This window comes from Elephantulus edwardii, unplaced genomic scaffold (genome assembly GCF_000299155.1).
Source record: "Elephantulus edwardii isolate Elephantulus edwardi_28Jun2011 unplaced genomic scaffold, EleEdw1.0 scaffold00131, whole genome shotgun sequence".
Taxonomy (NCBI): Eukaryota; Metazoa; Chordata; class Mammalia; order Macroscelidea; family Macroscelididae; genus Elephantulus; species Elephantulus edwardii.
This window is the reverse complement of record NW_006399881.1, coordinates 8,898,921-8,922,305: the sequence shown is the minus strand read 5'-3', so window position 1 is coordinate 8,922,305 and position 23,385 is coordinate 8,898,921. Positions and strand designations below refer to the sequence as shown.

Sequence of the window (23,385 nt, the reverse complement as noted above, 5' to 3'; positions counted from 1 at the left end):
AAAACTAATAAAATTTAATAATAATTTAAAAAATAAATAAATAAATAATAAAAACATATATAATGTTTAGAATCCATTGAATGATCCATGATAACTTCTCAAAAAAAGGTCACATAACTGGTTAAGGCTGGTATAAAAAAAAAGACTCCTTCCTAAATTCAAGGAATATAGCCTAAAAAGGAAAAAATATAGAATACATAAAATATATAAATTCTACTGACTGAAAATGATATAACTCAACTCACTCACTACCAACTATCAGAACCAGCTACTAGATGACTCTCCAGTGGGCTATAAATTGCATGGGAGGAGACTGTCTATTATTTCTCCCATGGCGCCTCTGGTAGATTCTAACCACCAGAGAAGTTGGAGATTTTTAGTTTTTGGGTTAGTAGTGTAACTCCCTACAGACTACACTACCAGAACTCTCTATTTTTTTTTTAAATACAATGGCAACCTTATCTAACTCTGATTTATTTTAGGTAGCTCATGGGAATAAAATCGTCACCTATTTCTAAAATTACAATACTGTTTCATATTGTGTACTTTATCTAGCCTGACAACTTTAATTCACTGTATCAGTTAGACTGCAAAACACTGAAAGATAGTACTTAAACATCATATAAAATTTTAATTCTCATCAACTCTGAAGGTTTGTCTGTGGTTTTTCATTTACTCACTTTAAAAAAGAAACAAGTATCATAGTTCTCCTTCCTGGAAGAAATCGATGTTACTAGTCTCTTATGGATCCTTCAAGAAATATTACACACAGAGATACAGACATGCATACAATGGAATTGTGATAAATGTTTAACCAACTTTACAAAAAGCCTGTCTGCAGATTTCTGAGTGTAAGTACTGTCATCATGCAAGATGCCAAAATGAAGTCACCAACCATGAAGTTGAGAAGAGAGGTGCATAATTAGCACTCCCATGCCAGTAAGAATCCACTCTAGCACACCAACCTCATATATCTCTGTATACATAAATTATAGTATCACTGTTATTGTTAGGTGTCATTGAGTCAAGTGTGATTCACAGCGACCCTATAAAAAGCCAACCTGAAACTTGCCATAACCTGTGCCATTCTCATCACCCCTGACATAGCTGAGCCCATTTCTGAAGTCAGAATGACAATCCATCTCATTCGGGGTCTCCCTCTCCTTTGCTGACCAAGCATGGTGTCCCTTTCCAAGGAATAGCCTTGCCTAGCTACATGTCCAAAGAATGAAAGATGTGGTCATCCTTGCCTCCAAGGAGCACTCTGGCCCTTTCCAGGACACATCTATTTGCTCATTTGGTAATCCATGGCATATTCAGTACCCTTTCTCCAGCACAACTCAAAGTCTTCAATTCTTCTGTCATCTTGTCCAGCTCTCAATTGCATAGCTAGTGACTGAGAAGGTGCACCTTAGTCTTCAAACTGACATAAGTCAATTCTAACATATGCATAATGTTTTGTACTTTGCCTTTTTAAAATAATTTTTATTGGGATTTTAATGAAAGTTTACCGAAAACTTGGATTTCCGTTCATTCTCACATTTTCCTGCCTATCCCCACCACCAGTTCACTTTTCTCTTTAAAAAGTTCATTTTTTGTTGCACAATTTCTGCTCTCCCCACAACCCTAGTCCACTTTGCTATGTACCTCTTATTCTGGACTGCTGTCTTGCAAATAATGCCTAATCATATATTCCTTTTAAACAATTCTCTCATCTGTTCCAATGCAGTGTTTATTATTACTCTCTCTTTTCTTAGTTTCCCTGCAAAACCCAGCGTCAGTCTTGTTTTATAACAATGGCATTTATATTTGTCCTTTTGTGACTGGAATACTCTCCTCCAGGGTATAATATTTTGTATAATATTTTATGAGTTCCTTGTTTTTCAGTGTTGTGTATTATTCCATTGTGTGAAGAAACCACAGCTTCTCTATCCATTTGTTTGTTGTTGGGCACTTGTATTGTTTCTATCTCTTTGCTATTGTGATAAACATAGGTATGTACATATCTGTTTGGGTGGAAGTTCTAGTTTCTTTAGGGTATATTCTAAGTACTGCAATTACTGGGTCAAATGACAAAGAGAATACAGAAATGGAGCTAAGAAAAGCAATACTCATCACAATAGCTAACCACAAGAGACATATCACATAGGTCATAACATTAATGTTCTACACCCTAGTATGGGGGTAGCACCTGGTATCTTACAAGTTTATGAGTAGCTATCTAAGATACAATACCTATTGGTCTCTACTAGTCTGAAGTAAAAGAAAATGAAGGAAAAGATGCAAGGAAGAAACTAGTCCATAAGACTAACAGTGTTATAGACTAACAGTCTACATAAGCCATGGCTTCTTTCAAACTTAACCCTGAAATAAATGGTGTATGGCTTCCATTATCAACTGTTCAAATCAAAGATACAACGGACAGTTTTAGCTAGAAAATATGTAACACAAAACTTGAACTCATCATGGAATAATCTGTACAAAAATCTGTATAGGTTCCACATGAGTACAGTTAACCATTCTGGAATTCCCATTCTTTGCAATGTTATCTATAATTTGTTAGGATTCACACAGCCAAATGTCTTGGCTTAATCAATAAAATACTAGTAAATACCTTTCTAGAATTCTCTGATATCAGCCAAGATCCATCTGACATTAGCAATGATATCACTTGTTCCAGGTCCTCTTCTGAATTGAGTTTGAATTTCTGGGAGCTACCTAGGTGTATACATCTGCTTCTGAATCATCTTCAGCAAAATCTTATCAGGCAATGTTCTGTTGCTATTCATAAGGTTTTCACTGGCCAATTTTATTTTTAAAAGTAGATAGGTTCTTCTTCCAATTCTGTCTTAGTGTGGAAGCTCTGTTGAAACCGGGCCACATCTAATAGGTGATGCTGCTAGTATATGAAGTATCAGTGGCACAACTTTCTGCATCACAGCAACATACAAATCACCACATTATGACAAAATGACAGATGAGTGGTGGCTTTTAATCTCTAAGAACATACTTAGAAAAACTTGGTTATATTACTTCAAATCAATGCTTTTTCATAAAAAAATAAGACTTTCTAAATACATACGCTATTTTGTATACATTTGCAAGTCCTATTTACTAATATGCAAATGGTTCAGTTTCTAACTTTGGAAAAGATTAACCTATTAAACATGATGCTCTGGAGGTGATCAATATAAATAAGGTGTGGGGGGGAGCTGAAAGTGATAAACATTTTTCTTTTATTTGAAGCTATAAATATTTACAATCTTCTGACAGCTTTACATTAAATTTGCCTAAACATACACCTAAAAAGTTACCTTATTTTAGGCTTTGTATTAAAGTCTGATATTTCTATTGGTACTATTTCTTCAATGCCCACAACTAACAAACGTTGTCTGAAACTATAACTCAACATGTCCTAAAGCTTTCCTTATGGATAGATGGAAGTTCTCCCATAAAAGTGTTTTCTCTTGTGCTGTTTTCCTAGTCATTCATAATTGTGCAGAAAGGACATGATGGAGAGGGAAAAGTTGAGAAGTCCATTGTTATACGGAGTTGAACTCCACATCTTCACCTACATATTGAAAACTTTACCATCAATATGGCAGAAAGACTGAAAAAGAAATCAACTGAATCATGGATCTCAATGCTTCACACCCAGCTAGCACTCAATCTTTCTTTCCTCTTTTGTTTCAGATCCTAGATATAAAGCCAATTACAAGGACTTCATCACCAAAATTACAGAGTTAAAAGAGCTTTTTAACACTTTTAAAGTAGGGCAGTTTCCAAAACTATGAGATTGAGGCCAGAGAGAGGGCTGCCTATGGGGACAGATGAGGAGAGAAGTAATTCTGGCCAAAGAACTGTATCCTTAATAATTTCTGATCCTGAACTGTAGCCCATTATTTTCCCTAAAACGCTATAATCATTAGTGTGGTCTGTGAGTTCTTTGTAGCCACTGCAGTCAATTACCAAACCTAGCAGGGAAGTAGAGTACACCACAGCAAGGATGGTTGGTATTAAAATCATTAAAAGGATTCTGAGCACAGGGGAACAAGCCTGCTAATAGTAACTGGCCACTATTATAGGAGATTCTCCTTAACCCTTGTGAAGTTAAGAGGACATCAGACACCACCACTCTTGTGTTCACATTTTTTATAGGGTCTGTAGCTAAGGAGTAAAGTCTAGGTAGGACACAAGTTGGGGAAATGTTGGGAAATAAACAGAAACTAAAATAAAAACTTCAGAAGAAGTCACTTAGAAGGAATGTTTACAGTGAGATGAAGACATACTCCTAAGGTATTGACATTTAAAGAGGAATCAGATGAGAAACCTAAATCATAGTTAGGAAGTTACAAGAGAAGTCACAATAAGTAAAGGAAGAGAAAGTGGCAACAGTGAGTGGAAGGGTTAAAATCATGACATGTCCAGTAAAATACGGATCAAAGTATGTCTATTCAATTTGAAAATACAGAGATTAACATATTTTATCAATAACATTTCACCAAGTTGTGAAGATAGAGGCTGAGTTACAGGGAATGGGGGAAGGACTGGAAGTGAGGAAAGGGTACTCATGAAAACATGCAACTTGAGAGTGAAAAGCAGCATGGAGAGGAGTTAGAGGGCTTAAGAAGGTTCTTTTTCATCTTTTAAAACCATTTTTAGAGGTGAATTTTTAAAAATGTGAAAGTTTTGAAAAGTTCAATGGCTATGGAAATAGTCAGTAGAAAAGTTTAAAAGAATCAAAAGGTTTAAAGCAAGGTCTTTGAGATGGTAAGGAGGACTGGGACTCACGATTGGAGGCCTTATTCCCACCAGAGATGGAAAAGATGGGACAAAGAACATAAAATCAGACAGAGCTAGTCACAAATATGTTCTTATTCCATTTATAAAAAATTTACAGAATAGGCAAAATTGATAGAAAGAAAATAGATCAGTAGTCGTCTAGGGTTGGGAAGAGGGAATGGAGAGTGACTGCTAATGCATACAGGGTTTTTTTCTCAACTACTACAAAGGTCCAAAAACTGACTGTGGTAATGGTTGCATAACTTTGTGAATATACTGGAAATCACTAAATTGTACATTTTAAAGGAGTGAACTACATAGTATGTGAATCACATCTCAATAAAGGTTTACTATTTTAAAAAACTATGGAGGAAAATTTGTGGAGTTAAGGAGATAACTTTTAGCCAAATGGCCTCTATTGAGAGTTTGAAGAAAGCACTGAAGAACAAACAAGGCAATGCTGAAGGGAGGTGAAGCAGCACTGAGGTCCCAGCTATGTGACAGAGTCTATGGGATTACCTCCAGAGAGGAACCTTGCTGGCTGCTAACCAAAATACTGTCAGTTCAAGTTAAGCTAGTAGCACTGTAGGACAAAGACAGAGAACACAATGAGGTGGTTCACCTTTGTCACATGGAGTTGTTGTGAGTCAGGAGTGACTCTATGGCATAGTGTGACACGTGTTCACACTACAGGCAACCTATGCTTAGGAAGAGAATGTCACAGGGTGAACTGCATCAGAACTGGGACCAGCAAAGTAGGTACAAGGATTATGCCTGGAAATCTTTGGTAAATTAAAGGTTGCAGTGGTTTTGTTTGTTTGTTAATTTTGCCTTCTGAAGAAAATTTCCCCTTTTCCTTAAGGATTGGGCAATAGATGAGATTCCATCCCCTGAGTTGCTGATGCAGCATTATCTGTATGTTGTTCATGATGAAGGGATTGAGCTATTAATAACACAGGGTTAATAAATGAATGTTTTGCTGAATATTTTTATAATCTACATAAGCATTGTTATGTGCTTTATATGCATTGTTTTAATTTAATCCCAAGAGGCTACAAGGTAAGTGCACTATCTTTGTGCTACAAAAGAAAAAGGCTGACTCAGACCCAATGAGTAATATTCTAAGTTCACATGGCCTGTAAGGAGTAAGGTGAATATTCTAGAGCAGGTCTGTCAGATGCTACTCCCATACCTGAGCTCTTAACCACTTACACCTGACCATCAAAAAAAGATTTTCAATGTGATTCTAATGTTAAAAGCGAGTGGTTTATTAAAAATAAGATTATTCTACATTAGTAGTAGTCTATTATTAAAGGTAAGTTAGTAACAGATGGGCTATTACTAATTAGTAATAGATAAATAATTACACTGAAATACATATTTTTATTTAATCCTAAACCAATTTATCTTGAAGCAAAATAATGAAGTAAAAAATCCAAAATAAAACACAATTCTTTTTCTTTCCTATAACTTTGATTTTAGATTTACAGAAATTTGTTGTTGATGACTGCAGTCAAGTAGAACTCATGGCAACCCTATTGTCATTTATCAAAGTTCATAGCATTTCCAGAGGCATGTTATTTAAGAAGTACATTTACTGTATATATATTGTTCCAAAATCAACAAGAAGATAGTTCACATTAGTGCTAAGTGAGGAGTAAAACTATGTTGTATTAGACTACTTCAAATTCTACCATCCTGTGATAGTAAATACAACAATTATTACAGGTGATGGTTACACAGTATGATTAATGTAACTGATATCACCCAATTGCACAGTTGGAAAAAATGTCAAACTGGCAAATGTTGTGAATTTTTTTTCTAGCTAAAAAAAAAAAATCTTTGAATGAAATAACTAGCACCTGGAACAAAACTGATGAAACTTGTAATTTTGATTGCTCAGGGAGGGACTCAGTGGCTGAGAGATAGGGTAAAGAATGTTCTTTCCCTATTGTGTATTTTTCAATTTTGAACCATGTAAAGTTTATGTATTAAAAAATTTAAATTCAAGAAATGCAAGTTGTATTACAAATAAATAAAAGTCAAAGGTAGTAAACAACCTACCAGTTTGCACAGAAGTTGTGTGTGAGGGAGGACTTCTATCTTGATTCTCCTTCTTAACATTCATTGACTCTAAAAATAAATATGTAAATAGCAGGTCACAGCAATGGATTAAAAGATTACTTTGAAAAAACACAAAAAAACTTACTTCCCTACCATTTATCTGTCAGTTATCTATACTGTGGTTGCTTGTATGTTGTTATAATGTTAGGCATGTTGTCAGGAGGAGCTAATCCTTGAGAAAGGACATCACACTTGAAAAGATGGAGAGTTGGCGAATGAGAGGAAGACCCTCAATGAGACAGAATGACACAGTGACGACAACGATGAGCTTAAACACAGTTGAGATTGTGAGGATGGCACAGGATCAGGAAAGGTTCCCATTGGTTGTACACAGGGTGGCTGTTAGAATCAACTCAAAGGCACTAAACAGCAGCAAACCTATTTTCTAATATAAACCAGTTTTCATTTTATTAAAATTTTATTGTCTGCACAGGACTTAATATTTTCTAATATACTATGTACTTTACCCACTAAACCACTGGGGCTTCTTTATACTATGTACTTTATAGGTGTTGTTGGGTGGCATAAGCAATTAAACGCTAGATTGCTAACTGAAAAGTTGACAGTTTGAGTCTACTTAGAGGTATCTGGGAAGGAAAAGCATGATGAGCTAGTAATAGCCATTGAAAATCCTATGAAATTCAGTTCTATTCTGAAACACACTGGGTTGGAACTGACTGCATAATGTTTAAAAATATACTAATTTATTTTATGATATGTCTCCACTCATCTAAATGTAAGCTCTAAATGGAAAAGGATTTATTTATCTGTTTTGCTTACTGGCATAGAATAAGATCTGGCATGCAGAACACTCTTAATCTGTGATGAAGTAATCAACAAATGATCCTTAAAAAAAAATTGAGGGGAGCTCTGGTGGCCTAGTAGGAAGAGGCTGCACTGAAATCCCAGAGGTACGTGGTACAAATCCACCAGATGCTGTGCTGGAGAAGGAGGGGCAATCTCCTCCTGTACCAGTCAGATCCGACTTGATGGCACACACACACAAAAATAATAAAATAAAAAAATAAAATCTAATGATCCTAAAAAAAAATTAAAAAACTGTTTCTGTCCAGTAGATTCCAACTCATAGTAACTTATAATAACCCTATCAGGTTTCTAAGGTTTTAAATCTTTACAGAAGCACGCTGCCACATCTTTCTTATGCCAAGTGCCTGGTGGATTCAAAGCACCAACTTTTGGATAGCAGTCAACCACTTTAACCATCATACCACCAAGGCTCTTAGTTGACATTTTTAAATGTTGTTGTTGTTATGTGCCTTTGAGTCGCTTACGACTCATAGCAACCCTATGCACAACAGCAACTCTGCTCTGTTGCGTGCCAATCGCACTGTCTCTTATATACCCATCCTGATTACCCCAGTCACTGAATCAATCCACCTCATAGAGGGCCTTCCCCTCCTGCGCTGTCCCTCTCCAAGGACTGGTCTCTCCTTACAACATGTCCAAAGTATGTTAGACGGAACCTCAGAATCCTTGCCTCCAGGGAGCCACCCGGTTTAACCCTTTCCAGGATGAATCTGTTTGTTTTCCTAGCAGTCCACAGCACCCTCAATACTCTTCTCCAGCACCACAGCTCAAAGGCATCAATTCTCCTTCTATCCTCCTTTGTCACTGCCCAACTCTGTGATGCATAACAAGTGATAGCAAAGACCATGGCCTGTATCAGATGCACCTTAGTCTCCAGAGAGACACCACTGCTCTTCAGTACCTTGGAGAGGTCCCTAACAGCAGACTTTCCCATTGCAATACGTCTTTTAATTTCCTGATTACTGGTGCCGAGAGTATGACTGTGGAGCCAAGCAAACTAAACCTGTAAACAATCTCTTCACCATCCATCCTGATGCTGCCAGTTGGTTCAGTGGTGAGAATCTTTGTCTTCTTGACATTGAGCCTCAATCCACATTGGAGGCTGCAGTCCTTGACCCTCTGCAGCAAGTGTTTCAAGTCCTCCTCGGTTTCAGCAAGCAGGGTTGTCATCTGCATAACGCAGACTGTTGATAGGTCTTCCACCAATCTTGACCCCACATTTCTGCTCATAGAGCCCAGGCTCCTGGATAATCTGTTCTGCATACAGGTTGAAAAGTATGGAGACAGGACACATCCCTGGCATATGCCCTTCCCAATTTTGAACTATGCAGTGTTTCCTTGCTCTGTTTTGACGACTGCCTCTTGGTCCAAGTATAGGTTTCTCATTAGCACGATCAAGTGTTTTGGTATTCCCATTCTTCTCAGAGTCAGCCACAGTTTGTTATGATCCACACAGTCAAACGCCTTTGCATAGTCAGTGAAACACAGATAGACATTCCTCTGGTACTCCCTGCTTTCAGCTAAGGTCCATCTAACATTAGCTACAATAGCCCTAGTACCATGACCCCTTCTAAACCCAGCCTGGACTTCTGGCAGTTCTCTGCTGATGTGTTGTTCCAGTCATTTCTGGATAATCTTCAGTAGAATTTTGCTTGCATGTGAAATCAATGAGATGGTTCTATCGTTTCCACACTCTGATATTGTTCTATAGTTTTAATACTATATAATATAAATTAACATGCTCTAGAACCAAACTTTTTTTAAAAGCAAGTAACTGAAAAGACCATGGTTTGAATCAGGTGCACCTTGGAGCGGTCCTCAACAGCAGATTCTTCCAATGCAGTATATATTCTGGTTTCTTTTATTTTCCCTTCTGATTTCTGCTGCTGCCATGGGTGCTGACTGTGGATCCAAGGAAGATGAAATCAGTACAACTTCAATCTTTTCTCTATCTGTCATGATGTTGCCTACTGGCCCAGTGATGAGTGGTGATGCTGAGATATAATCCATATTGATGTTCTCCAGAAAGTGTTTCAAGTCCTCCTCACTTTTAGCAATCAAGGTTGTATCATGTACATAAAACAAGTTATTGATGAGTCTTCCTCATATCCTGTTGCCACATTCATTGTCATAAAGTCCAACTTGCTGAACGATCTGCTTGGCATAAAGACTGAATAGGTATGGACAAAGGATACAGACTTGATGCACACCTTTCCTGATTTTAAATCATGCAGTGTTTCCTTGTTCTGTTCGGACAACTGATTCTTAGCCTATGTATTGGTTTTGCAGGAGCACAATTAGATGTTCTGGGATTCCCATTTTTCTCAATGTTGTCCATATTTTGTTATGAGCCATACAATCAATGCCTTTGAGTTGGGTTGGAGGAGTACTGAGTATTCCATGGACTACCAAAAGAATGTCTTAGATTTGAAAGTGCAACCAGGATGCAAGGATGGTGAACTTTTGTCTCACATCCTCTGGGCATGCTGCTAGAATATCCTTAGAAAAAGACATTATGCTTGATAAAACAGAAGGTTAGTGAAAAGAAAAAGACCTTGGACAGATGGACTGACACAGTGACTTTAACAATGGGTTCAAGCATATTAAAAATGGTGAGGATGACACAGGACAAAGCAAAGTTGAGATCTGTTGTTCAAGGGTTGCTATGAGTCACAGGCAACAAGGAAAGTAGATGCTTTTTGAAAGTTCAAAGCTAGACTACAACATAATCAGAAGTTGAAAATTGTGTTTCAACAATTTAGGCAGTTTTTTCTCTATGCCAAGCTAAGGGTCTCAAACAACACTGAATACTGTGGCCTTACCAGGTCATTTCATCTGTATATATGACAGTATTGTTATCCAAAACTGGGAGCCTTTGTGGCAAAATAGTTAAGGTATTTACCAAAAGTTGGCAGTTTGAAGCTGCTCAGTGCCTGTGGAGAAGAGAGACTAGGGAAAGACAGCCTAGAAAACTCTGAGGCAGTTCTACTCTATCACATGGGGTTGCTATGAGTAGGAATAGAGCACTCATACAGTACCTGAAAACATCATCTTTAAAATGACTCCTTTTGTGTGAATATACTACAGATTCTCTATCCATTCATTTGTTGATGGGTACCTAGGTTGTTTCCATATCTTTGCTATTGTGAACAAAGCAGCAATAAACATAGGTGCATATATCTGTTTGGGTGGCAGTTATGTTCTCTTTGGGGTATATTCCCAGCAGTGGAATTGCTGGATCAAATGGTATCTCTATTTCCAACTTTTTGAGAAAGTGCCATACTGCCTTCCATTGGGGTTGTACCATTTTACACTCACACCAACAGTGAGTAAGGGTTCCAGTTTCTCTACAACCTTGCCAGCATTTGATGTTTGCTGTTCTGTTGTATTTTGCTATTCTTACTGGGGTGAGATGATATCTCATAGTTGTTTTGATCTGCATGTCTCTTAGAGCTAGGGATTTTGAATATTTCTTCATGTGCTTGTTGTCCATCTGAATTATCTTCCATGAAAGGACAAATACTGCATAATGCCACTGTTATAAAATAGGACTGACATGGGTGGTAGGGTGGAAACTAAGAAAGAAGGGGACAAATAATGTACAGTGCATTGAAACCAAGGAGGAAAAGAACTGTTTAAAAGGTATAATTAGGTATTATTTGCATGACAACAGTCCTATATAAGAGATGCATCGCAAAGTGGACTGGGGGGAGGGAGTGAGGAAATTGTGCAACAATGAAAGAAGTTTTTTTAAGAACAAAGTTAACTGAGTGGGGGTAAGGGAGGAAAATGTGTAACAATGAATGAATGCATATCCAAGTTCTTGCTAAACTTTAGTTAAAATCTCAATAAAAAAATTTATAAAATGACTCCTTTTAAAACTTAAATTGGAAAAAAACCACTTAAATTGTAACACTGTAAATCATACCAAAAAAGGAGTCATAATTAACATAATCAGATAATGTTCCTATTTCCTCAATTATCTTAACTATTTTAAACTTGCTTGAGTCAGGTTAAAATGAAAATTCCCTCCCCAAACCCCACCCCCTACCCCCAAATATAATCCACTCTGCAACCCTCATTGCATACTCCTATGATACCAATGAGGGAGTTTTTCAGTTTTTCTTTTGCTTTTCGAGGAGAGGAGCGAATGGGGGGGAGGGGGAGGGGTTTGTGCGGGGAGAAGGGTGCAACAATGAATGAATGGAATAAAAAAAAAACCAATGAAAATTCCATATATAGCACAGATGACATCTCTCTCTAGTCTCTTTTGACCTACATGCTCTTCCTCCTCCTTTTATCCTCCCTTTCTCCTGTTATTTTTTTCCCCCAATGACACCAGTTGGTATATCCGTTATAGTTTTTCTGTTTGAATTTTGCTGACTGCCTTTCCATGGTGTTATATTCTTCTGGCCCTTCTATTTCCTTTAACTGGTGTTAGTTTGATTAAATTCTGACTTTTTAAAAGGATCTGTGGATGATGTCATGTGTTCCATTCGAGGTAACAGATCTACTCTCTACTATGGCTGAATCACTCTTTAAAGTATGTGTACACTTGTGGGGGGGTCATATAGACTGTTTTCTTCTTAAATGATTTGATAGTTACAAGAAAGTGTGCCTATGTGTTTTTTAAATAATTCTACTGAAACATTTTTAAGAAAGAAACTGAAACTGTAAAGACACGGCTCCTGCTATAGAGAAGCTCAGAATCTAGTTAGACTGTATAAAACTAATGCATTTGACAAAATCAGAGTGTAGCAGAAGTCAGGGTTTAGCCAGAGAAACTTGAACTGAGGTCTGAAGGAAGAACAAGATTGAAACAGACAGAAATGGGAAGAACATACAAGGCAGGGACTGCAAATGAGCATGGCAAATAAGGATGATCAAAGAATTGGTGCCTTTGAATTGTGGTGCTTGTGAAGAGTATTAAGTACCTCATGGATTGCCAAAAGACAAAGCTCTCTTAGAAGCAGTGCAACCAGCATGTTCCTTAGATGCAAGCATAGTGAAACATGGTCTTGCATACTTTGGGCATACTTTTGTCCTTGGACAAAAGAACATGCTGAGAAATGTGGAGGGTCAGAGAAAGAGAAGAAGACCCTCAAAGAGATGGACTGACAAAGTGACTGCAACAATGGGCTTGAGCATGGTAGAGATTGTAAGGATGGCACAGGGCAGAGCAAGGTTCTGATTTACTGTTCCCAGGGTTGCTATGAGTTGCAGTTCACTTGATGGAAGATAACAACAACAAGAACAATGTGGCCTATTCAGAGAGCTCTGGAGCTGCTGGCTTAAAGACAGCCTCTCTAGAGGTTCAAGCCCACCAGTAATTCTGAGGTAAAAAGATGGGTAATCCTTTCCCATGCAATTTACAACCTCCAAAAACCCACTGAAGGGTCAGCTATGAGTTGATTCTGACTTGATGGCAATAAGAGTTTGAGTTTATACATGGTACAGTGAGTAGACATTTTTACTAGGGCAAGGCAGAATGAATCCTTTTTCAAATCACGCTTATCAGAGTTTAGAAGACTGGATTCTAATGCAAATCATACTGCTGTGTGCTCTGCACATTCACTTAACCTTTCTGAATTTCCATTTTTCCATTTATAAAACTAGGAAGAGAAAACAACATTACCTGTATTTTCTAAAAATCTATTTTATTTGCATGAAAGTTTACAAATTACGTTTTTTCAGATAATCATTCATAAGCATTAATTTAACTTTACAATGTTTAAAGAATCTTTATTGTATATTGCTATTCTTTACACTCATTTTCTCTGTTTATAAATTTTTTAATCTCTTTCCTTCCCACTTCCCCAAAATTACCTTTAACAACTATATCATTTTTAAAATTCTACATAATTAATACCTCTGATAAGGAGCTCTGGTGGCTTAACTGGCAAGGAGTGGTCAGGTACATGTGCTGCCAACCCAAAGACATGTGGCTCAAATCCACCAGCCAGTCCAAGAGAAAAAGATGGCCAATCTCTTTTTCGTGTGATTTACAGTCTCTGAAAACGTGCTGGAGGGTCAATGATAAGTCAGTTCCAACTTGACAGTACACAACAACAACAGTCACCACTGATAACTTTGTTTTTCAAGGGCTTTATTTTTAAAATTCAGCATATCAGAAGATTATCATTCCAAGTAAATAAAGTATTCTACACTTTAAAAAAGTAAATCTTACCTTCATTCACTGTTTGCCCCATGGTATTCTTTTCTTGTATTCTTTCCTAAAAGAAAAACCAATTTATGCTTTCTTTTTTAAAAAAAATCCATTTTTTTAAAGTTAACAAATTACACTTGTTTTTTTTCCAAAAAGCATCACAAGCATTCATTACTATCGATGCAATTAACTTATCACAATGTCTAAGCAAGCCTTTATTATATAATGTTATTCTCTTCATCCACCTTCTTTATTTACTAGGTTTTGCCCTTTTCTTCCTCCCATCCCCATTTTATTCGCAGTCTACGTCCTGTTTCAGATTGTTATTTGCAATACACATGTCTGATTATTTTGACCTTTTATTCACCTATTCTAATACAGGAATTAGCTAGCCATTCTTTTTCTGTTCTGTCACCACTCTCCCCACTCCCCTGCCCTGTAACCACCCTGTTTTAATAACAGTGATCTTAAACAATATTTGTCCTTTTGTGGCTGAGTTATTTTACTTAGCATTTCCTTCCTTCCTTCCTTTTTTCCTTCCCTCCCTCCCTCTCCCTCTATCTATTCTATCTATCTATCTATCTATCTATCTATCTATCTATCTATCTATCATCTATCTTACTCAAGAGACACAAAAACATTAGTCCCACACAAAAACTTGTCTGACAGTTCAGAACAGGATTTTTTATAATAACCAAAAAGTAGAAATAATCCAAAATGTTTATCAACTGATGAATATTTTAAAAATGTAGTATAGTCACACAATGGAATACTGATTTGCCATAAAAATACAGTATTTATATGTATTATGATATCCATGGGAACTCTGGTGGCCTAGTGGTAAGAAGTTGCACTGAAATCCCAAAGGCATGTGGTTCAAATCCACCAGCTTCTCTGTGAGAGGAGGGCAATCTTTTCCTGTACAATTTACTGACTTTGAAAATCTGATGGAGGGTCAGCTATGAATTAGTTCTGACTCAATGGCAAACACCAACATGACATGGGTAAGCCTAGAAAACATGCTGAATGAAAGAATCCATGCAAAAAGTGGCATACTATCTGATTCCAGCTACATGGAATATTCAGAAAAGATAAATCCAGAAAGTCATCAATAGGCCAAGCACTCAACAACAAAGATAAATAAAAGGCAGCCCTTGCTCTCCAAGAACTCAAGTCTGCTCAGAAATAGACATATAAATACAAGACAATGTAAGTGCTATAAAAGAGATACATACACAGAAATAAAATGGCGAAAGCCCCATTATTTTTTTGTCTGTAGTATGAACAAGGAGCTCTGATGTTATAAAACATTCCATGTTGGGCTTCAAAAGAAGGATGTGGTAGTTTACTATGCTTGAGATTTAACGCCTCAGAAACCCAATAGTGGGTGATGAGCTGCAATCAATCTGAAAGCAGTGAGGGTTTTAGGTAGGCAATGTGAACATGACAATGTATATAAGGGTCATTTGCTATTTAAAGGAAACATATGGGGTCAATTTCTACCTAGACCTAAAAGCTGTTGTGTGAACAGAGCAAGGGAGTACAACACGTTTTAAAATTACGAAAGGCATGTATCAGGGTTATAGCCTTTCATCATACCTATTCATCTGTATGCTGAACTTACTTGGGAAACTGAACTCTATGAAGAAAAACGTGGCATCAAGATTGAAGCAAGATTTATCAATAATCTTCAGTATGCAGATGATAGGAAGCTCTGGTGGCCTAGTAATAAGAAGCTGTGCTGCAATACCAAAGGCATGAGGTTCAAATCCACCAGCTGTTCTGTTGGAGAAGGATAGGCACTCTCCTCCTGTGTGATTTATAGTCTCTGAAATCCGGCTAGAGGGTCACACAATAACAATAACAACAACAACATGCAGATGACAAAACCTTGCTTGCTGAAAGTGAAAAGACTTGAAATATTTGTTGCAGAAGATAAAACACTGCATCCTACAATATGGATTGTGTCTCAATGTTAACAAAACAAAAATTCAAACCACTGGACTTGATAGGTGACATTATAACAGCTGGAAAAAAAACGAAACTGTCAATAACTTCATCTTACTTGGATACACAATCAGTACACTTGGTACCAGCAGTCCAGGAGATCAGGAAATGTACTGCACTGGGACCTAGCCAAATTACTGAGGAGCAATAATGTTAGTTTGATAACTAAGATGTGCTTGATTCAGGTCTTTTCAATACCTTCCTATCATCTGAGAGCTGGACAATGAATAAGGATGACAGAAAAAGAACTGTAGTGATGCAGAAGAGTATTGAATATCCCATGAACTGCCAAAAGAACAAACAGGTATGTCCTGGAGAAGGTGCCTCTTTGGAGGCAAGGATGGCAGGCTTTGTCTCATATACTTTGGCCATGTTGCTAGGAAAGGCTATTCTTTGGAGAAGGACATCATGTTTGGAAAGGTGGGGAAACAGCAAAGGCAGGGAAGACTATCAACCAGATGGATGGACACAGTGACTGCAGCCATAGGCTCCAGTGTGTCAGAGACTGTGAAGTTGGCATAGGAAAGGACTTCCAGATCTGTTGTTCATAGAGTCACTCTGAGATGTACTCAACTAGATAGTACCTAATAACAAAATAGGATCAGAGTCACTGTACGAAAAACTACTGGAATATGGGAAAAACTATATTCCTATATTGTTGTTGTTATTATGTGCCGTCGAGTCGTTTGCGACTCATAGCGACCCTATGTACAACAGCCCTAAACTCTGCTCTATCCTGTGCCAATCGCACTGCCTCCAACACACCCATCCCGATTACCCCAGTCACTGAATCAATCCACCTCATAGAGGGTCTTCCCCTCCTGCGCTGTCCCTCCAGCCTACCAAGCATGATGTTCCTCTCCAAGGACCTGTCTCTCCTTACAACATGTCCAAAGTATATCAGACGAAGCCCCAGAATCCTTGCCTCCAAGGAGTAGCCTGGTTTAACCCTCTCCAGGATGAATCTGTTTGTTTTCTTGGCAGTCCATGGTACATTCAATACTCCTCTCCATCACCACAGCTCAAAGGCATCAATTCTCCTTCTATCCTCCCTAGTCATTGTCTAACTCTCTGACGCATAACAAGTGATTGCAAAGACCATGAGGCTTATTCAAACGTTCATGCAATTTCAAAATTGCCTGACATTTACTTCCCTTAACCAGCCAAAAGACTTTGTTTCAATGACTGATAATGTTGTTCTATCTTCATAGAATGTCCTTTCCTCCTCATCTGTTTCTTAAAATCTATCCTTTAAGGTCTACCATATTGCAATATTTTCTTGAAGCCTTTCTTGTTTCCTTCTCCATTACTGTCATCTGCTTCCAGGTGTGAGATAGACTTTCTTTTAACAAATATTTACAGAATTCTTGTCTACACAAATAAAAGATGGTGAGTTTGAACTACCAAACTCTTGGTTAACACTCAAGTGCTTAACCACTGCACCATCAGGGCTCCCTTACTCTTACTAGACACAACAACAAACTGAAGAGTCTAAAACAGAGAAGGAAGAAAAGCATGACAATCTCTTCCCCAAAATTAGCCAATGAAAATTTTATGAATCACAACAGAATTCTGCCTGATACATTGCTGGACAATGTGCCCCCTATGTTGTAAGGCACTCAAAATAGATAGTAGCCACAATAGTAGGCTCAAGCATTGCAGCAATCATGAAAATGGTTCAGAACTGGACAACTTTTCACTCATTAGGAGTAGGAGTACCCTTGACAGCAACTAACAACAACCCTCAAAGTCAGTAAGGGTAAATACTTTAACAAGGACAGAACTAAAAATTCTAACAGGAAGAAATCCCCCAAAGTCATTTTCAACTTTTTACAACATGTAAAGTGAATGGAATTAGGTGCTGAGAGAGCAGAAGCATCAACAAGATAAAGATGTTAAACTGAAAGAAATTTGTTCCCCACTGACAGCAAGGTTTGCTGCCTTAGTTCCCAGACCAAAGACCTACAGGAGGGAATGATGTTAAAATAGATGCAAGTATTTATTATTATTATTCTTAGTCACTGAAGCTCCCTTTTTGAGACTATTAAAACTTTCTCAGAACACTTAATTGTGCTCATGCAAACCCAAATGGCTATACACTTGATGAAATAATTTTTTACCAAATTAAAAAAATGCATAATCTTAAAATCAGCTTATTTTCATTCTCAGTATTACAGGAATGATTTCTAATTATATATTTAACAGACTGATTAACCTTTTCTTGATGATCAGAGTTATGATAATGAGCGTCATAGCCATTAAATATGATGATGGAGCTGCTGGGATAGCTCACTCTGCAGTCTTGACCTATACCTTCTTTCCTATCCTATAACTGCATTGCAGAACTTAATTATTTCCCAGACACTAAACCTGCACTTCATAGTTTCAGTCCTCATTCTCCTTGACAATTCAGGGGCCCCTCATTCCAGACACTCCTTTCTCTATTTGCCTCAGGCATGCATTCATCTCCAGTGGTCCTATCTCTAACATCTCTCTGTGTCTATTTCCTTTGTTTTAGCTATTGATCTTTTTGTAGTTACCTGCTTCTTTCTCCAGATTTCAGAGATTCTAGAATCTGTAGCGTGGAAAACTCCTAACTCTGCATCTCTAGTTCCAATCTCTTTCCAAAATTTCTACATTAGCTATTGAACATCTGGCTAAAATGCCTCACAACCAATGCAAGCACTACATATTCTAAAAATTACTCTACCCTCTAAAAGGAACCCCTCTTCCTCTGCTTCCTATTTTAATTGACATTACAAATGTTCAATCTTTATGAATCCAGACATTTTGTTTTATAACATTAATTGCAATTAAGATAATGAATTTCTTGTACTGTCTTATCAAACTCTTATTCTATATTGCCTTTCCCTCTACCCAACTTATCTAACCATTTTTATTCTATTCTCCTTTCTCATTCCTACTAACCCTCCAAAATTGATTTTGTGTGTGCACAGCTCCTGAGTGGTTTTTTTTTTATTTTAGTAGTACTATACTATAACTGTCCTTTTGTGGCTGATTTATGTCACTCAACATAATTTGTTCTAGATTCATTCATGTTGTGCAGTATTTTACAAATTTGTTATTATTTTTCAGTGATGCATAATTCTCCACTGTATGAATGTACTGGCATGGATTTTTTTAGCCATTCATCAGTTCATTCAATTATTTAGTTGATAAACAGTGGGGTTGTTTCCAACTCTTTGCTGTTAAAAATAACATTTCAATAACCATGGGGGGGTGTGTGTGTGTGTGTGGGTGTGTGTGTGTGTGACAAAGCTCTTATTTCTTTGGGATATATACCCAGTACATAGAGCTGCATCAAATGGTATTTCTATTTCCAACTTTTATAAAGAAGCAGTCAAACTGCTTTCCATAGTAGTTTCACCATTTTACATTCCCAACAGTATATGAAAGCCCCAATCTCTCCTCATTCTTGCCAGTATTTATTTGTTGTCTTATAAAACATTACTAATTTTGCCAGTGTGCGATATCTCACTGCTGTTTTGATTTGCAGTTTTGTTGTTTTATAAAGATGAGAAAACTGGGTTTTGTTGTTGTTATGTACTGTTGAGTTGCTTGTGACTCGCAGTGACCCTATGTACAACAGCCTTGATACCTGCTCTATACTGTGCCAATCTCACTGTCTATGATACACCTACCCCCTTAAGCCGAGTCACTGAGTCAATTAATCTCACTGAGGGTCTTCTGCTTTTGCACTATCCTTCCACCCTTTGAAGCATAATGTCCCTCTGCAAGAAATGGTCCTTCCTTGCAACATGCCCAAAGTATGTCAGACGAAGCCTCAGAATCCTTGTGTCCAAGGAGCAGCCTGGCTTCACCCTCTTGGTTTCACCCTCTCCAGGATGAACCTGTTTGTTCTCCTAGCAGTCCATGGTATATTCAGTACTCTTTTCCAGCATCACAGCTCAAAGGCATCAATTTTCTATCTCCCCTAGTCACTGAACAGTTTTCTGACACATAGCAAGCAATTGTAGTAAAACAAAAATGTGTTTGTCAAATGCCAAATAAGAGGCTCCAATATACTGTACATGCTTTGAAAGGAAGATGTAAAGAGACATAATGCACCATTTAATAACCCTAAACAGGATGAATCCGTGACAGTGGTTGAAAATCAAAGCTGTGTCCCAGAGGCTTGAGGATGGTGGTATCTGCAGTGGTAGTAACATGAATGCTGAGCTCTTGTTAATTGTCTGGTACCCACCTAAGTAAAGTCACTACAATGCTGAACAGGTTTCAGTTGAGCATCCAGATTAAGAAAATAATTCAGTCACATAAGGACAGATACTGCATAAGGCCAACATTGTGAAAATAGGAGGATAACGGAACAAGACATGTATAAATGTCCAAAAGGGAAGGGGAGAAGAGGGGGCAGAAAAAGAAATCATTATGGTAGCAGACATTAGTGGCTGAAGGGGTTTGTGTGAAGGAATAGAAAGATTCCATGAGGACTTGAAGAGATTAGGCAACAACAGGCATAAATCAATAGTAACAAACTATATAAAATACATTGTATATAAATGATTGTATAAAACACAATGCACATAAGTGAAACACAGTACTTATGAATGATTATATGCAAATTTTTTTAAATGTAAAAAATCTGTAAGAAAAGAGATGGATTGATGCTGGTGTGGAAATAGGGAGATAAATTAGGAAGAAAGGACTGAAAATCTATTTCATTTTGCTTTCTTCACAAATTCAATTTTTAATATAATTTAGTTTTTAATTTCCATTTTTAAACAATTTTAATTATTTGCTTCTCAATAAGTTTATCCCCCAAGGGATACAGCATTAGATTCTGTGTCCAATGGCCTTAGCAGGAAGAATGTTTTGGAATTTGGCCCAAGCCATGCCACTGTTTCCACTGGCATGAGTTACCTTTCTAGATTATTCTGCTTTTATTAGGTTTGCCACCAGGAGTCACTGTATTGTTCTTTGCTTTGTAAACACAAGCACATCTCTTGCCTAAACAGAATTTTGGATTAATCTCTGGCATAAACATCTTCAATTTTAAGAGCTATGTGCTCCCTCTGGTTCCAATGACTTTATATGTAGTCAGTAAAAGTGGCCTTATACCACAACCTTCCAGTCATCTTTGTGGTTTAGAAGTCCTGCTCTCAGGAGGCCTTCATAGGCTCCAAGACGGTGGGAAAAGGAAAAACTCTTGACGATCTACTCCTGAAAACCCTTTTGGACTACAATGGTCTAATCCCAAACAGATCATAGGGTCAGTGCAGAACTGGGCACTGTTTCATTTCATTGTGCATGGATACCATCCGGAGTCAAGGGACAATCCAAAAGTAGCTAACAACAGGAAGCTATGGTGGCCTAGTGGCAAGAAGCTGTGCATGCAGTTTAAGGCCAAGGATGGGCTATCTCCTCCTCTGTGATTAACTGCTTCTGAAAACCCACCAGAGGGTCAACAATGGATCGGTTCTAACTCTACAGTACACAACAATAATAGGGTAGATAATACTAATGTTCCCTCATATCTAATATTGAACATGCAGCCAAGATACATTAACAGTAGTGGGTGACAGGAATGCAAAAGTTGGAAACCAAGAAGGATCAGTAGTTGGGAAAACATGGACTTGGTGACAGAAATGAGGCTGAGGATAGATTCATAGAATTCTGCACCATAAATTATTTATTCATTGCAAATACCTTTTATAAGAAACATAAGCACAGACTATACACATGGGTTTCACCTGATGGTATGCACAGGAATTATATCAATTACATCTGTGGAAGGACTCGTTGGAGAAGTTCCATATCAGCAGTGAAAACCAGGCCAGGTGCTGACTGTGAAACAGACCATCAACTACTCATATCCAAGTTCAAATTAAAGCTAAAGAAAGTAAAATAAAATCTACAGGAATCAAAATTTCAGCTTGAGTTTATCCCACCTGAATTTAAAAATCAACTCAGGAACAGGTTTGAGGCCTTGAACACTAATGAACGAAGATTAGATGAGTTGTGGGAGGATATCATCCATGAAGAAAGCAAAAGGTCATTACAAAGACAGAGGAAGAAGAAAAAACCAAAATAGATGTCAGAAGAGACTCTGAATATTGCACTAGAGCACCAAGAAGCCAAAGCAATGGGAAGGTCCAGAATGAAAGCCACATAGTAGAGTGGACTGGGGAGAGGGGGGAAACTGCATAACAATGAAAGAATTTTTATTTTTTACTTTTCAAAGAGAAAAGCGAACTGGGTGTGTAGGGTGGGCAGGGAGGAAAGTGTGCAACAATGAAAGAATGGAAATCCAAAGTCTCTGTAAACTTTCATTAAAATTTTTTTAAAAGGGAAAAATACGTTTAAAAAGAATGAGCTCCAAATATGGGTTATATGAATAAACAAAGGCTCCACAGTGCAAAGAAAAAAAAATAAAGAAGAAGTTAAGGAGTTAGGGTGCTCTGGGGGCCTAGAGGCAAGAAGCTTCACTGCAATCTTGAAGGCTTGCACTTGGAATCCAACAGATGCTCTGCTGGAGAAGGAGGGGCAATCTCCACCTATGCCCGTCAGATCTGATTAAATGGTACACAACAAGGGGGGGGGAGAAAGTTAAGGAGCTGAATAGAAGATTTCAAAAGGCAGCACGAGAAGACAAAGCAAAATGTGCATAGAGCTGGGGTTGGAAAATCAAAAGGGCCAAACTTGCTTGGCATTTCTTAAACTGAAAGAACTAGTGCACAAACTCAAGCCTCAAATTGCAATATTTAAGGATGCTGTGAGCAGAATATTGAATGATCCAGGAAGCATTAAAAAAGGATATACAGTATACAGAGTATACAGAGTCACTGTACCAAAAAGAATTGGCTAACACAGAAGAATTTCAAGAAAGCAACATATGATCAAGAGGCAATGGTGATAAAACAGGGAGTGCAGGCTGCTCTGAAGGACTTAGCAAAAAATAAGGCCCCAGGAACTGGTGGAATACCAACTGACATATTTCAACAAACATACTGGGCTTGAACGTACTCACCAGGTTGTGCCAAGACATCTGGAGGACAACTACCTGGCCAACTGACTGGAAGAGATCCATATTTATTCTCATTAAAAAAAAAAGGGTGACCCAACAGAGTATGGAAAGTATCAAACAATATCACAATTACCACACACAAGCAAAATCCTGTTGAAGATTAGCCAAAAATGACTGAATAGTACATAAACAGAGAACTACCAGAAATACAAGCTGGGTTTAGAAGAGGTGATGGCACTAGAGATAATATTGTCGATGTCAGATTATTCTCGGCAGAAAGCAAAAAGTACCCCAGGAATGTTTATCTGTGTTTTATTGAATATGCAAAGACATTTGACTGTGTGAATCACAACAAACTGTGGCTAACCTTGAGGAAAATGGGAATCCCTGGCACTTGACTGTGCTTATGCAAAACCTATACTTGGACCAGGGAGCTGTCATCAGAACAGAGCACAGCAAGGAAATGATCCTA

General features: G+C 37.7%; 1 protein-coding gene across 1 annotated transcript in view; it reads right to left on the bottom strand.

Annotated features, from left to right (window-relative positions):
- SCML2 (sex comb on midleg-like 2 (Drosophila)) overlaps nucleotides 1-13,943 on the bottom strand; it is a 93,763-nt gene extending 79,820 nt beyond the window's left edge. The window contains exon 1 of the mRNA XM_006893831.1: nucleotides 13,922-13,943. Within this exon, the coding sequence (XP_006893893.1) occupies nucleotides 13,922-13,943 (22 nt within the window). The remainder of the gene's footprint in view (nucleotides 1-13,921) is intronic.
- Nucleotides 13,944-23,385: the final 9,442 nt, after the last annotated feature.